Source organism: Mustelus asterias, chromosome 26 (assembly GCF_964213995.1).
Source record: "Mustelus asterias chromosome 26, sMusAst1.hap1.1, whole genome shotgun sequence".
Taxonomy (NCBI): domain Eukaryota; kingdom Metazoa; phylum Chordata; class Chondrichthyes; order Carcharhiniformes; family Triakidae; genus Mustelus; species Mustelus asterias.
In genome coordinates, this window is record NC_135826.1 from 873,912 (window position 1) to 891,489 (window position 17,578).

Consider the following 17,578-nt stretch of genomic DNA (forward strand, 5'->3'; position numbering starts at 1 on the left):
TCCTATTGCCAGGTTACACTAGATGCTACCTTAAAGGTCAAAGTGGATGTTCCCACTGGCTCACTGCCAGGCTGGATAGACATGTGTTCCTACGTCCAGGGGTGTATCTATTCTGTGTCTGGGCAGTGACTGAACCTATTCATTAGTGTTGCAATGTGTGTTCCCTCACCAGAAACATTCTGATATGAATTCTGCTAACTAAAGGGATCCCAGCCTTTGGCTCTGAACTATTCCCCTTTCCCATTATGCCTTTTGGTAACTTGCTTTGACCAAAGTTATAATACTTAAAATATCATTGTGTATGTTTTAGAATCATAGTTACTTGTTTAATTCTCTTACTGCGTTCAATTATGTGTAAGCTATTCTCTTGTTTTAGGAATCCTTTAACTCTTTACTGTTAGCTCTGTCAGTGCCTGTGTGTATTAAGAACATTTAAAATAATCGTTTTCAAGAAGTGGCTTGCCTCCTCAATGCCACAGTATCCGTACATGAATGTGTGTTTAATTTGTAAACTGAGTTCTGTTACTTTGGTATTGCAAGGATTGTGGATGAAGCAAAAAGGGCCACTCTAGCCCCCTATCTGAAGAATTGGAAGCAGCTGTAGATCATTTTGCCTATCGAGCCTGCTCTGTCATTCAATAAGATTTTGGCTGATCTAACTGTGGCCTTAACTCCACTTTCCTGTTTGTCCCCCATAGCCCTCAACTCCCCTGTCAATCAAAGATCTATCCAACTCAGCCTTGAATATTTTCAGTGACTTGGCCTCCACTGCTCTCTGGGAGGTGAATTCCAAAGACTAATAATCATCTAAGAGGAAACAAATTCCTCATCTCCATCTTAAATGGGAGATCCCTTATTTTTAATGCCCCCTGGTTCTAGATTAACTCACAAGGGAAACATCTTCCCAGCATCCACCCTGTCAAGCCCCTCAGAACTTTGTTTCAATGAAATCATTCTTCTAAGCTCCAATGAGTGTAGGCCCAACCTGCTCAACCTGTCCTCAGAAGGAATCAGCCTAGTGAATCTTCCCTAAACGGCTTCCAATGGGAGAATATCCCTCCTTAAGTAAGGAGACCAAAACTGTACACAGTACTCTCAGTGCACTGTCACCTATGCACTGTACAGTTGTAGCAAGACTTCACTACGTTATACACTATCCCCTTGCTATAAAGGCCAGCGCTCCATTTTTTCCCAATTACTTGCTGTATCTGCTTGCTAATGTTTTTGTGATATTGTTCAACGACGCCCAGACCCATCTGTACTGCAGCTTTCTGTAGTCTCTCTCCATTTAAATAATATCCTGCCTTTCTATTCTGTCAGCCAAAAGGTTAATCTCACATTTTGTCATCACTTTGTACTCCATTTGCCAAATTTTGCCCACTCACTAAAACTATCTATAATCCCTTTACAGACTCTTTGCATCCTCCTCACAACTTACTCTCCTACTTATCTTTGTATCATCAGCAATTCACCTCTGGAGTTCAGCTCTTTTGTCCATGTTTGAACCAAGGCGGTAATGAGATCAGGAGCTGAGTGACCCTGGCAAAACTCAAACTGGGCGTCAGTGAACAGGTTGTTGCTGAGTAAGTTGATAGCGCTGTTGATGACCCCTTCAATCATTTCACTGGTGATCGAGTGTAGACTGGGCGGTAATTGGCTAGGTTGGATTTGTCCTGCTTTTTGTATATAGGACATACATGGGCAATTTTCCACATTGTTGAGTAGATGCCAGTGTTGTATCTGTACTGGAACGGCTTGGCTAGGGGAGCGGCAAGTTCTGGAGCACAAGTCTTCAGTACTGTTGCCGGAATGTTATCAGGGCCCATTGCCTTTGCAGTATCCAGTGCCTCTAACTGTTTCTTGATATCACGTGGAGTGAATCGAATTGGCTGAAGACTGGCATCTGAGATGCTGGGGACCACTGGAGGAGGCCGAGATGGATCATTCACTCGGCACTTCTGGCTGAAGATTTCTGCGAATATTTCAGCCTTATCTTGTGCACTGATGTGCTGGGCTCCTCCATCATTAAGGATGGGGATATTTGTGGAGTCTCCTCCTCCAGTGAGTTGTTTAATTGTCCATCACCATTCACGACTGGATATAGCAGGACTGCAAAACTTAGATCTGATCTGTTGGTTGTGGGATCGCTTAGCTCTGTCTACCACTTGCTGTTTATGATATTTGGTATGCAAGTAGTCCTACGTTGTAGCGTCACCAGGTTGGCATCTCATTTTTAGGTATGCCTGGTGCTGCTCCTGGCATGACCTCTTGCACTCTTCATTGAACCAGGCTTGATCCCCTGGCTTGGTGGTAATGGGAGAGTGGGGGATATGCCGGGCCATGAGATTACAGATTGTGATGCCCAGTTTTGAGTTACTAAATCTGTTTGAAGTCTGTCCCATTTAGCACGGTGGTAGTGCCACACAACAGAATGGAGGGTATCCTCAATGTGAAGGTGGGAGTTTGTCTCTGCAAATGTAACCGTCACTCCTACTGATACTGTCATGGGGAGATGCATCTGCGGCAGGATGGTTGGTGAGGATGAGGTCATGTATGTTTTCCCTCTTGTTGATTCCTCCGCCTGCCACAGTCCCAGGCTAGCAGCTATGTCCTTTAGGACCCGGCCAGCTTGGTCTGTGGTGCTGCTACTGAGCCACTCCTTGATATTGAAATCTCCCACCCAGAGTACATTCTGCACCCTTGCTATCTTCAGTGTTTCCTTCATGCGTTGTTCAACATGGAGTACTGATTCATCAGCCAAAGGAGGACGGTAGATGGTAATTAGCAGGAGGTTTCCTTTCCCATGTTTGACCTGATGCCATGAGACTTTATGGGGTCCAGAGTCAATGTTTAGGACTCCCAAGGTAACTCCCTCCTGACTGTATATCACTGTGTCGCCACCTCTGCTGGGTCTGACTTGCCAGTAGGACGGGACATACCCAGGAATGGTGATGTTGGTGTCTGGGACATTATCTGTAAGGTATGATTCCGTGGGTATGATTGTCAGGCTGTTGCTTGATTAGTCTGTGAGACAACTCTCCCAATTATGGCACAAAGCCCCTCGATATTATCAAGAAGGACTTTGCAGGATTGACCAGGCTGATTTTGCCGTTGTCCTTATCGGTGCCTAGGTCGATAATGGCTGGTCCGTTCAGTTTCATTTCTTTTCGTAGATTTTTGTCTACAACTAGGGTGTCCTGCCTCATGTGTCCAAAGATCTATGGTGGAGAATTGGCCTGTTCAGTCACGAGAAGACCCATGGCACAAACTCACAATCCTGAATAGATGTCACCCTCTAGTTGAGGGACAATGGCTGGTGTATATCGCAGCTTCTAGCTCACTCCCTTCCCCCCCTGCAGAATATTCTGCATCCTCTGTGTGATGTCCTATGCACCAGGGAGACAAGATACAGGACTCTCGATGATTGTTGCAGAAAAGTCTGCCTGTTGGCCTAACTATAAAGTCTCCATTAACAACTGCACTTCTTTGCATTGCTTTTCCTCTCCTGTGCAGTCTGTTGCCAATGATGCCGTGGTCTGGACTGCACTCACTCCCAGCAGTCTCCAATGCTGAGTACTGGTTTGAGAATGGCACACACCATGAACTCTGCTGCTTTTTCTGCCTTTTTCTTTATGGCCAATCATCTACCATCCTGAACTCTCTCAGCCTTTGGAGTGGTTGCCTTCTTCAACGTCCAGTAAAGGAAGTTCTCATTCTCCCACGATGCTCCACAGTGACTCCAGCTGGAGACGGTTCCTCTGCCTGCTGTCCCGAAAATCGAAAAGAAAGAAGTAGTTTGGAGTTCCCACAGAATTGCAAGTGACAGGTCTTGATGCTCATCCATGGTCTAAAGAAAGCTTCCTGTTTTTAAGACCCAGTCTTGTTCAAACTATTAATTTTGCTATAACTCTGATCTCCGCTCCTGGGGCTTGCTGTCTCCTACTCTCTCTCCCAGACTGCTCCTTGTTTTTTATATATCAGAACAACACCTCTTCCTGCACTGAACCCTGACTGTGGTTCTGTTCTACTTCTGTAGAAAATACTCAATAGAACTGGGTTCCATGCTATTTACATGGGGCAGAAATATTGTTAGATTGTATTTTATTGGATTAAGTATTTAATACCTGGCACCACCTGTCCTGTCAAACGTAATCCTCTGCAAAACCTTTCCTGTGTAAAGGAAAAGAATGTTGGCAGTCGGAAACAAAGGACTTGGCAGATTAGAAGGAATCTCACAGTGCAGGTGAGGCCCTTCGGTCCATCGGGTCTGCACTGACACAGAAAATACATATATCCTACCTACCTAATCCCGTTTACCATCACTTGGCCCATAGCCTTGAATGTTATGATGTGCCAAGTGCTCATCCAGATACTTTTTAAAGGATGTGAGACAACCCAGCTCCACCGCCCTCCCAGGCAGCGCATTCCAGACCCTCACCACCCTCTGGATAAAAAGGTTTTCCCTTGCATCCCCCTAAGCTTCCTGCCCCTCACCTTCAACTTGGGTCCACTTGTGACTGACCCTTCAACTAAGGGGAACAACTGCTCCTTGTCCACTCTGTCCATGTATCTCTCAATTTTGTACACCTCGATCAGGTTGCCCCCTCAGTCTTCTCTGCCCCAAGGAAAACAACACTCTCTTCATAACTTAAATGTTCCATCCCAGGCAGCATCCTGGTGAATCTCCTCTGCACTCTCTTCAGTGCAATCACATCCTTTCTATAATGTGGCGACCAGAACTGCACACAGTATTCTAGCTGTGGCCTCACCAAAGTTCTACATGACCTCTCTGCTTTTGCAATCTATGCCTCGATTGATAATGGCAAGTGTCCCCTATCCCTTTTTCACCACCCTACGAACATGTCCTTCCGTCCCTACCATTCATTGAGTACTTTCTTGTCAAATTACTCCTTCCCACATGTATCACCTCATACTTTTCAGGGTTAAATTCCATCTGCCACCTATCTGCCCATTTGACCATTCCATCTATATCTTCCTGCAGCCCAAGACACTCCGCATCACTGTTAACCACCCGGCCAAACTTTGTCATCTGCAAACTTACTAATCCTACCCCCTATATAGTCATCTATGTCATTTATATAAATGACGAATCATAGGGGACTCAGCACAGATCTTTGTGATACGACACTGGCTTCCAGTCACTAAAGCAGCCTTCTGTCATCACCCTCTGTCTCCTACAACTGAGCCAATTTTGAATCCACTTTACCCTGTATCCCATGTGCATTTACCTTCTTTACAATCCTCCCATGGGGGACATGGGACCTGGGTTTAATTACAGCCTCAAATCACTGTCTGTGTGGAGTTTGCACATTCTCCCCTTGTCCGGGTGAATTTCCTCCGGGTGCTCCAGTTTCCTCCCACACTCCAAAGATGTGCTGATTAGGTTGATTGGCCATGCTAAATTGACCCTAGGATCAGGGGGATTAGCAGGTTAAATATGTGGGGTTACAGGGATAGGACCTGGGTGGGATTGTGGCCAGTGCAGACTCGATGGGCTGAATGGCCTCCTGCTGCACTGTAGGAATTCTATGTGGGACCTTGTCAAAGGCTTTGCTGAAATCCATATAAACTACACCACCCTCATCTACACACCTGGTCACCTCCTCAAAAAAAACTCAACCAAATTTGTTAGGCATGACCTCCCTCTGATGAAGCCATGCTGACTATCCCTGATCAAGCCTTGCCTTTCCAAGTGGAGATAGATGCTCTCCTTCAGAATTTTCTCCAATAGTTTCCCTACCACTGACTCCCTAAAGAGAGTTTAAGTTTCTACTATAACCTTGTGTCAATACTGCTGCTCTTTCTGTATAGCTGCTAAACATAGAAATCACTCCTAATGTCACACTTTGTGTTTAATTGATTATGAAACAGTGGAGAACTGGTGTGTTGGACAAGATGCTGCCTGTGAGTACCTGTGTGTGCCTGCTCCTTCCTCTGACCAGCACTATGCCTGTCTGTGCCCAGATGGTATGATACCTGATGTGACTGGACATACATGTGAGCAAGGTAAGATGAACCGTGTGACTTAAATCAGAGCCCAAGCTAAGCAGGAATAGAACAGTTTGGAAGAACAAGTCATTGTAAAGGTTTTTCTGAGTCTCAGGAGTCCACAGGGTACAGATAGACTTCTGCTACTTTCTTCAGCAGCCGTTTCCCAGACAGTGAGCTATTTCTCCCTGGGACATCCCAGCTGAGCCTGATTCTGGCCTCACCTGGGGAGGCGATAGCCTAGTGGTATTATCGCTAGATTATTAATCCAGAAACTCAGCTAAATGACCAGAGTGAGATTAGGTCTGGTCAAGGATAGTAGTGGGAACTTGTGCATGGAGTCAGAAGAGATAGGAGAGGCGATGAATGAATACTTTTCTTCAGTGTTCACCAAGGAGAGGGACCATGTTTTTGAGGATGAGAATGGGATACAGGCTGATAGGCTGGAGGAGGTAGATGTTCTGAGGGAAGGTGTATTAGCAATTTTGAAAAACCTGAGGGTTGATAAGTTCCCTGGGCCAGATGGGATATATCCTAGGTTTCTTTGGGAGGCAAGGGATGAGATTGCAGAGCCTTTGGCTTTGATTTTTGGGTCCTCACTGTCCACGGGGATAGTGCCAGAGGACTGGAGAGTGGCGAATGTTGTTCCTCTGTTCAAGAAAGGAAATAGGAATGACCCTGGTAATTATAGGCCGGTTAGTCTTTCTTCGGTGGTCGGTAAGTTAATGTAAAGGCCCTGAGGGATAGGATTTATGACCATTTGGAAAAATGCAGCTTAATCTGTGATAGTCAGCACGGATTTGTGAAGGGTAAGTCTTGCCTCACAAATTTGATTGAATTCTTTGAGGAGGTAACTGAGTGTGTAGATGAAGGTAGAGCAGTTGATGTCGTATACATGGATTTTTGTAAGGCGTTTGATAAGGTTCCCCACGGTACGCTCATGAAGAAAGTAAGGAGGTGTGGGATAGAGGGAAATTTGGCTAATTGGATAAGTAACTGGCTATCTCATAGGACTTTAACCTGGTGTTGTTAAAACTCTTACTGTATCACATAGAAGACAGAGGGTGGTGGTGGATGGAAAATTTTCAGACTGGAGACCAGTTACCAGCGGTGTACCACAGGGATCAGTGCTGGGTCCTCTGCTATTTGTGATTTTTATCAATGACTTGGAGGAGGGCCTCTCGGGGACAAAAGTGGGGAATTATGCTTAGAGCCCAAAGAAGTAGGGGAGATCCTAAATGAATACTTTGCGTCGGTATTCACAAAGGAGAGGGATGTGTTGACTGGGAGTGTCTCGGAGGGGAGTGTTGACCCGTTAGAGAAAATCTCCATTACAAGGGAGGAAGTGTTAGGTTTTTTAGGGAATATAAAGACTGACAAATCCCCAGGGCCTGATGGAATCTATCCAAGGCTGCTCAGGGAGATGAGAGATGAAATCGCTGGTCCTCTGACGCAGATCTTTGTCTCGTCACTGGACACAGGTAAGGTCCCAGAGGATTGGAAGATAGCTAATGTGGTCCCGTTATTTAAGAAGGGTAGGAAGGATAACCCGGGAAATTATAGGCCGGTGAGCTTGACGTCCGTGTTAGGGAAGTTGTTGGAGAGGATTCTTAGAGATAGGATGTATGCGCATTTAGAAAGGAATAAACTCATTAACGATAGTCAGCATGGTTTTGCGAGAGGAAGGTCATGCCTCACTAACCTGGTGGAGGTTTTTGAAGAAGTGACTAGAACGGTTGATGAGGGAAGGGCCGTGGATGTCGTCTATATGGACTTTAGTAAAGCGTTTGACAAAGTCCCTCATGGTAGATTGGTGCAAAAGGTTGGATCTCATGGGATAAAGGGGAAGGTGGCTAAATGGGTGGAGAACTGGCTTGGTCACAGAAGACAGAGGGTGGTAGTGGAAGGGTCATTTTCTGGCTGGATGCCTGTGACGAATGGTGTTCCGCAGGGCTCTGTATTGGGACCTCTGCTGTTTGTGATTTATATAAACGATCTGGAAGAAGGTGTAACTGGGGTGATCAGTAAGTTTGCGGACGACACAAAAATGGCTGGACTTGCAGATAGTGAGGAACATTGTCAGAGGCTACAGAAGGATATAGATAGGCTGGAAATTTGGGCAAAGAAATGGCAGATGGAGTTCAATCCAGATAAATGCGAAGTGATGCATTTTGGTAGAACTAACGTAGGGGGGAGCTATATGATAAATGGCAGAAGCATAAACGGTGTAGATACGCAGAGGGACCTGGGTGTGCAAGTCCACAGATCCTTGAAGGTGACGTCACAGGTGGAGAAGGTAGTGAATAAGGCATATGCTTGCCTTTATAGGTAGGGGCATAGAGTATAAAAGTTGGGGTCTGATGTTGCGGTTGTATAGAACGTTGGTTCGGCCGCATTTGGAATACTGCGCCCAGTTCTGGTCGCCACACTACCAGAAGGACGTGGAGGCTTTAGAGAGAGTGCAGAGGAGGTTTACCAGGATGTTGCCTGGTATGGAGGGGCTTAGTTATGAGGAGAGATTGGCTAAACTGGGGTTGTTCTCACTGGAAAGACGGAGGATGAGGGGTGACCTAATAGAAGTGTATAAAATTATGAAAGGCTTAGATAGGGTGAACGGTGGGAAGCTTTTTCCCAGATCGGTGGTGACGTTCACAAGGGGTCATAGGTTCAAGGTGATTGGGGGGAGGTTTAACACGGATATCAGAAGGACGTATTTTACACAGAGGGTGGTGGGGGCCTGGAATTCGCTGCCGGGCAAGGTGGTGGAGGCGGACACACTGGGAACGTTTAAGACTTATCTAGATAGCCACATGAACGGAGTGGGAATGGAGGGATACAAAAGAATGGTCTAGTTTGGACCAGGGAGCGGCGCGGGCTTGGAGGGCCAAAGGGCCTGTTCCTGTGCTGTATTGTTCTTTGAGGGGGCTGGAGGGTGGATCAGTAAATTTGCTGATGACACCAAGATTGGTGGAGTAGTAGATGAGGTGGAGGGCTGTTGTAGGCTGCAAAGAGACATAGATAGGATGCAAAGCTGGACCGAAAAATGGCAGATGGAGTTTAGCCCCGATAAGTGCAAGGCGATTCATTTTGGTAGGACAAATTTGAATGCGGATTACGCGGTCAACGGTAGGGTTCTGAGGAATGTGGAGGAACAGAGATCTTGGGGTTCATATCCACAGATCTCTGAAGGTTGCCACTCAAGTGGATAGAGCCGTGAAGAAGGCCTATAGTATGTTAGCATTTATTAGGCTAGAAGATAGGCTGAGGGAGCTCGGTCTTTTCTCCTTGGAGAGACGTAGAATGAGAGGAGACCTAATAGAGGTGTATAAGATGTTGAGAGGCATAGATCGGGTGGAATCTCAGAGGCTTTTTCCCAGGGTGGAAATGGCTGCTACGAGAGGACACAGGTTTAAGGTGCTGGGGGGTAGGTACAGGGGAAATGTTAGGGGTAAGTTTTTCACACACAGGGTGGTGGGCGAGTGGAATCGGCTGCCGTCAGTGGTGGTGGAGGCAAACTCAATAGGGTCCTTTAAGAGACTCCTGGATGAGTACATGGGACTTAATAGGATGGAGGGTTATAGGTAGGCCTAAAAGGTAGGGATATGTTCGGCACAACTTGTGGGGCCGAAGGGCCTGTTTTGTGCTGTAGTTTTCTATGTTTCTATAACCCCTTTATTCTGAGACACTGCCCTCTTTTTCTACACCCCATCCCTGCAGCCAGGTTAGGCATCCTTCCTGCAGCCACTCTGAGTCCTAGAAGAATTTTGTGCACTTCAATGAAATCCCGCTTGTTCTTCTTCTAAACTCCAGAGAATACATAAGGCATGGAGCAGAAGTAGGCCATTTGGCCCATCAAGTCTGCTCCACCATCAATGAGATCATGCCTGATCTATTATGATGATCCTCAACTCCACTTTTCCGTCATATCCCCATAACCCTTGATTCCCTTACTGATTAAAAATCTGTCTATTCCAGCCTTGAACATACTTAACATCCCAGCCTCTACAGCCCCCTGTGGTAAAGAATTCCACAGATTCGCTACCCCCTGAGAGAAGAAATTCCTCATCTCTGTCTTCATTGGGCAACCCCTCACTCTGAGGTTATGCCCTCTGGTCCTAAACTCTTCCACAAGGGGAAACAGCCTCTCAGAATCTCCCTGTCAAGCCCCCTAAGAATCCTGTGTGTCTCAATAAGGTCGCCTCTCCTTCTTAACTCCAATGAGTACAGGCCCAACCTACTGAACTCTCTTCAAAAGAAAATTCCTCTATACCCAGGATCAACCTAGTGAACCTTCCCTGGACTGACTCCAATGCCAGTATATCTTTCTTTAGATAAGAGGATTAAATCTGTTCACAGTATTCCAGGTGTGCTCTAACTAGTGCCTTGTATAGTTTTAGCAAGACTTCCCTATTTTAATATTCCATTCCTTTGAAATAAAGGTAACATTCCATTTGCTTTCCCTGCAAAGTAGCTTTTTATGATTTCTGCACACGGACCCCAAATCCCCCTATGGTGCAGCTTTCTGCAGTCTTTCTCCATTTAAATAATATTCAACTCCCAAAGTGCATAACTTCACATTTTCCTACATTCTATTCCATCTGCCTAATTGTTGCCCACTCACTTAACCTTTCTAATCTCTTTGTAGATTCTATGTCATCCTCACCACTTACCTTCCCAACTATTTTGGTGTCCTCAGCAAAGTTGGCATTCACATTCACATTTCTTGTCCAAGAGATTAATATATATTCTAAATAGCTGTGGCCCCAGCACTGATCCTGTGGCACTCTACCAGTTACAGGTTGCCATCCTGAAAATGCACCTCATATAAGAACATAAGAACTAGGAGCAGGAGTAGGCCATCTGGCCCCTCAAGCCTGCTCCACCATTCAATAAGATCATGGTTGATCTTTTCATGGACTCAGCTCCACTTACCCGCCCGCTCACCATAACCCGGAAATCTGGAAACTCGCACAAAACATCAGATCAGGATTGGATAGAGCCGCACAATTTGTCATATCCTGAAAAGCAGAGATTTTTGAACAGCATAACCCTTAATTCCTTTACTATTCAAAAATGTATCTATCCTTGTCTTAAAAACATTCAATGAGGTAGCCTCAACTGCTTCATTGGGCAGGAAATTCCACAGATTCGCAACACTTTGGGTGAATAAGTTCCTCCTCAACTCAGTCCTAAATCTGCTCCGCCTTATTTTGAGGCCATGCTCCCTAGTTCTAGTTTCACCCGCCAGTGGAAACAACTTCCCTGCTTCTATCTTATCTATTCCCATCATAATATTACATGTTTCTGTAAGATCTCCCCCCTCATTCTTCTGAATTCCAATGAGTATAGCCCCAGTCTACTCAGTCTCTCCTCATAAGCCAACCTTCTCAACTCCAGAATCAATCTAGTGAATCTCCTCTGCACCCCCTCCAGTGCCAGTATATCCTTTCTCAAGTAAGGAGACCAAAACTATACACAGTACTCCAGGTGTGGCCTCACCAGCACCTTGTACAGCTGCAACATAACCTCCCTGTTTTTAAACTCCATCCCTCTAGCAATGAAGGACAAAATTCCATTTGCCTTCTTAATTACCTGCTGCATCTGCAAGTCAACTTTCTGCAACTCATGCACAAGGACACCCAGGTCCCTCTGCACAGCAGCATGCTGCAATTGTTTACCATTTAAATAATAGTCCATTTTGCTGTTATTCCTACCGAAATGGATGACTTCACATTTACCAACATTGTACTCCATCTGCCAGACCCTTGCCCACTCACTTAGACTATCTATATCATTTTGCAGACTTTCCATGTCCTCTGCACACTTAGCCCTGCCACTCACCTTCGTGTCATCTATGAATTTGGTCCCCAACTCCAAATTATAGAACATAGAACAGTACAGCACAGAACAGGCCCTTCGGCCCACGTTATTGTGCCGAGCTTCGTCTGAAACCCAGATCAAGCTATTTCCTCCCTATCATCCCGAAGTACTCCATGTGCCTCTCCAATAGCTTCTTAAATATTCCTAAAGTTTCTGACTCCACTATCCCTGCAGGCAGTCCATTCCACACCCCAACCACTCTCTGAGCAAAAAACCTACCTCGGACAACCTTCCTATATCTCCCACCATGAACCCTATAGTTATGCCCCCTAGTTACCGCTCCACTATCTATTATCTGTGTATTATCAATTTACATAGATAATTACAAATTATCTATGTAAATTGTAAACAATTGCGGTCCCAACACTGATCCCTGAGGCACACCACTAGTCACTGATCGCCAACCAGAAAAACACCCATTTACCCCCACTCTTTGCTTTCTGTTAGTTAAGCAATCCTCTATCCATGCTAATACATTACCCGTAACACCGTGCACCTTTATCTTATGTAGCAGTCTTAGGTGCGGCACCTTGTCAAATGCCTTCTGGAAATCCAGATACACCACATCCACAGGTCCCCCATTGTCCACTGCACATGTAATGTTCTCAAAGAATTCCACCAAATTAGTTAAACATGACCTGCCTTTTATGAACCTATGCTGCATCTTCTCAATGGCACAATTTATATCCCATCTGGATGTGAACCCATCTGGTTCACTAACGTTCTTTAGGGAAGGAAATCTGCCGTACTTACCTGGTCTGGCCTACATGTGACTCCAGGTCCACAGCAATGTGGTTGACTCTCAACTGCCCTCCAACGGCAACTAGGGATGGGCAATAAATGCTGGCCCAGCCAGCGACGCCCATGTCACATGAATGAATTTTTAAAAATCTACTGGTTCCCTCTATCTATCCTACTCATTACCGCCTCAAAGAATTTAATACATTTGTCAGGCATGATTTCCCCTTCATGAAGCCACGCTGACTCTGCTTTATCATATTATATATTTCTAAATGCTCTGCTATTACATCCTTTATAATTGACACTTGACATTTTCTAATGACGGATGTTAAGCTAACTAGCCTACAGTTAGTTACCTGTTTTTTGTCTCCCTTCCTTTTTGAATAAGGGTGTTACATTGGCAATACAGGCTCAGTCTCCTCATAGGATAATCCTGCCATCCCAGTGATCGGTCTGGCGAACATTTGCTCTATGGTCAGTATATCCTTCCTTGTGTTGTGGGAAAATTACCACCAGAGTCAGACTGGAGGTTCAACAATACAGCTTTATTTCGTACATGAGGCTTCGGGGAGAAAGGACTGGTACTCTGCAGTACTTGGCAGCTACCTTCTCAGTAATACAATAGGAGTCGATCATTTTTATATTTTTCATACAATAGATAGTCCGGACATTAGCCATTTAACACATAGTTATAGTTGAGTAGGCAGATCATGATAATCGATAGGTTAACACATCGTTACAATCAGACAGATACAGACATGGGCATTTAACATCGCATTGTTTCATAGAATGGATACATTTCCTCTATCAATGGCTGGTTTCGGTCTATACATACAGTGATTGGTTTTGCTGCATTTATGTATTTCTGTTCCCATCTATGGCTAATCTCTTTATCAGACCTTATTGTCCTAGGTCTGACCTTATCTTTAAAGTGCCTCAAGCTCTTACTGGCTTCCTGCGGTATTTGTTCCCTGCATGTTTAACTTTAAATAACTGTCTGTGCTGCATGTTTTAATTTTAAGTAGCTGTCTATGCTAAAAGTCAGTGCCTGTTTAATGTCTCTTTCCAGGTAACCATTTTATGTGCCAGGCAATCATTTTGTGTGTCAGGTACCCATCTTTGTGATTTTTCCCACAACAGTCCCCTCTTTTGGTCCGGATTATTATTATTTTAATAATCCCTAGACCAACAGTTACATATTCACATATAGAGGTTGATTTTCTTCTTTCCTTCTTCGTTTCTTCTGGTGTCTTCAGGGATCTTCATCATGGGTTTTTCCTCGATGGATACACTGGCTCCTGGCACAATTCGTGTCACCATTACTTTGCAACAGACATTAAGGCATCCAACAATTAGACAACAGACAATTACAATTGAAATGAGTATGACCAATCCATGTAATAAGTAAGACACCCAGCACCCCCCTACTAGCCATTCCAGCCAGTTACTTCCTTTCTTGGGTCCCTGTCTGAAGTTATCCAGTTGTTCTCTGATGTTATTGATGACTTGTGTAATGTTATAAGACTCATATGTGACCTAAAGAGAGAGCTAAGAAGACCCAGGAGGAGACTTGAGCAGTCTTTGGCAGGTAGGATCAAGGAAAACCCTAAAGCTTTCTATAGGTATGTCAGGAATAAAAGAATGACTAGGGTAAGATTAGGGCCAGTCAAGGACAGTAGTGGGAAGTTGTGCGTGGAGTCTGAAGAGATAGGAGAGGCGCTAAATGAATATTTTTCGTCAGTATTCACACAGGAAAAAGACAATGTTGTCGAGGAGAATACTGAGATACAGGCTATTAGACTAGACGGGATTGAGGTTCATAAGGAGGAGGTGTTAGCAATTCTGGAAAGTGTGAAAATAGATAAGTCCCCTGGGCCGGATGGGATTTATCCTAGGATTCTCTGGGAAGCTAGGGAGGAGATTGCAGAGACTTTGGCTTTGATCTTTATGTCGTCATTGTCTACAGGAATAGTGCCAGGAGACTGGAGGATAGCAAATGTTGTCCCCTTGTTCCAGAAGGGGAGTAGAGACAACCCTGGTAATTATAGACCAGTGAGCCTTACTTCTGTTGTGGGCAAAGTTTTGGATAGGATTTATAATCATCTAGAAAGGAATAATTTGATTAGGGATAGTCAACACGGTTTTGTGAAAGGTAGGTCATGCCTCACAAACCTTATTGAGTTCTTTGAGAAGGTGACCAAAGAGGTGGATGAGGGTAAAGCAGTTGATGTGGTGTATATGGATTTCAGTAAAGCGTTTGATAAGGTTCCCCATGGTAGGCTATTGCAGAAAATACGGAGGCATGGGATTGAGGGTGATTTTGCGGTTTGGATCAGAATTGGCTAGCTGTAAGAAAACAGAGGGTGGTGGTTGATGGGAAATATTCATCCTGGAGTTCAGTTACTAGTGGTGTACCACAAGGATCTGTTTTGGGGCCACTGTGGATGAGGCATAGAAGGATGAGTTAGTAAATTTGCGGATGACACTAAAGTCAGAGGGGTTGTGGACAGTGCGGAAGGATGTTGCAGGTTACAGAGGGACATAGTGGGCGGCACGGTAGCACAGTGGTTAGCACTGCTGCTTCACAGCTCCAGGGACCTGGGTTCGATTCCCGGCTTAGGTCACTGTCTGGGTGGAGTTTGCACATTCTCCTCGTGTCTGCGTGGGTTTCCTCCTTGTGCTCCGGTTTCCTCCCACAGTCCAAAAATGTGCGGGTTAAGTTGATTGGCCATGCTAAAATTGCCCTGGGATGTGTAGGTTAGAGGGATTAGTGGGTAAATATGTAGGGATATGGGGGTAGGGCCTGGGTGGGATTGTGGTCGGTGCAGACTCGATGGGCCGAATGGCCTCTTTCTGTGCTGTAGGGTTTCTTAGATTTCTAAGATAAGCTGCAGAGCTGGCCTGAGAGGTGGCAAATGGAGTTTAATGCGGAAAAGTGTGAGGTGATTCACTTTGGAAGGAGTAACAGGAATACAAAGTATTGGGCTAATGGTAAGATACTTGGTAGTGTGGATGAGCAGAGAGATCTCGGTGTCCATGTGCATAGATCCCTTGATAGGGTTGTTAAGGCGTACGGTGTGTTAACTTTTATTGGTAGAGGGATTGAGTTTCGGAGCCATGAGGTCATGTTGCAGCTGTACAAAACTCTGGTGCGGCCGCACTTGGAGTATTGTGTACAGTTCTGGTCGCCGCATTATAGGGAGGATGTGGAAGCATTGGAAATGGTGCAGAGGAGATTTACCAGAATGTTGCCTGGTATGGTGGGAAGGTCTTATGAGGAAAGGCTGAGTGACTTGAGGCTGTTTTCGTTAGAGAGAAGGTGAAGAGGTGACTTAATAGAGGCATATAAGATGATCAGAGGATTAGATAGGGTGGATAGTGAGAGCCTTTTTCCTCGGATGGTGATGGCTAACACGAGGGGACATAGCTTTAAATTGAGGGGTGATAGATATAGGACAGATGTCAGAGGTAGGTTCTTTACTCAGAGAGTAGTAAGGGTGTGGAATGCCCAGCCTGCAACCGTAGTGGACTCGTCAACATTAAGGGCATTTAAATAGTCATTGAATAAACATATGGATGACATTGGAATAGTGTAGGTTAGATGGGCTTTAGATTGGTTTCACAGGTCGGTGCAACATTGAGGGCCGAAGGGCCTGTACTGCGCTGTAATGTTCTATGGGTTATGCATTTATTGCCTATAATTGTACATACTCGTTGTGCTAACTGGTAGTCCACTGCATATCGTGTCTGCTGTGCATATAATCTCAGTCCAGCCATTTCTTGGTTAACAGCCTCCAGTGCTTTTGAAGTCCTGTCTCCCAGGACTGTTAGTCCACATACAATATGAACATAGAAACATAGAAAAACCACAGCACAAACAGGCTCTTCGGCCCACAAGTTGTGCCGAACACATCCCTACCTTCTAAACCTACCTATCACCCTCCATCCTATTAAGCTCCATGTACTCATCCAGGAATCTCTTAAAAGACCCTATTGAGTTCGCCTCCACCACCACTGACGGCAGCCGATCCCACTCGCCCACCACCCTCTGTGTGAAAAACTTCCCCCTAACATCTCCCCTGTACCTACCCCCCAGCACCTTAAACCTGTGTCCTCTCGTAGCAGACATTTCCACCCTGGGAAAAAGCCTCTGAGAGTCCACCCGATCTATGCCTCTCAACATCTTATACATCTCTATTAGGTCTCCTCTCATCCTTCATCTCTCCAAGGAGAAAAGACCGAGCTCCCTCAGCCTATCCTCATAAGGCATGCCACTCAATCCAGGCAACATCCTTGTAAATCTCCTCTGCACCCTTTCAATCTTTTCCACATCATTCCTATAGTGAGGCGACCAGAACTGAGCACAGTACTCCAAGTGGGGTCTGACGAGGGTCTTATATAGCTGCATCATTATCCCCGGACTCCTAAACTCAATCCCTCCATTGATAAAGGCCAGCACACCATACGCCTTCTTAACCACCTCCTCCACCTGCGGGGCCGATTTCCGAGTCCTATGGACCCGGACCCCAAGGTCCTTCTGATCCTCTACCGTACGAAGAGTCTTTCCCTTTATATTGTACTCCTTCATCCCATTTGACCTACCAAAATGGACCACGACACATTTATCTGGGTTGAAGTCCATCTGCCACTTGTCCGCCCAGTCTTGTATCCTATCTATGTCCCTCTGTAACTTCTGACATCCCTCCAGACTATCCACAACCCCACCAACCTTCGTGTCGTCGGCAAACTTACCAACCCATCCCTCCGCTTCCTCATCCAGGTCATTTATGAAAATGACAAACAGCAAGGTTCCCAAAACAGATCCCTGGGGCACACCACTGGTGACCGACCTCCATTTAGAAAAAGACCCATCTATACCCACTCTCTGCCTCCTTTGGGCAAGCACAGTAAGAAGTCTCATAACACCAGGTTAAAGTCCAACAGGTTT

General features: G+C 45.4%; 1 protein-coding gene across 3 annotated transcripts in view; it reads left to right on the forward strand.

Annotated features, from left to right (window-relative positions):
* LOC144479407 (very low-density lipoprotein receptor-like) overlaps positions 1–17,578 on the forward strand; it is a 76,348-nt gene that overhangs the window by 44,287 nt on the left and 14,483 nt on the right. For 2 of the 3 annotated variants that reach the window (XM_078198043.1, XM_078198044.1), the window contains one exon: positions 5,893–6,027. In XM_078198043.1, coding sequence (XP_078054169.1) covers positions 5,893–6,027 — 135 coding nt within the window. Of the gene's footprint in view, positions 1–5,892; positions 6,028–13,018; positions 13,105–17,578 lie in introns of all 3 variants that reach the window. The other variant, XR_013495520.1, reaches the window with a different exon arrangement.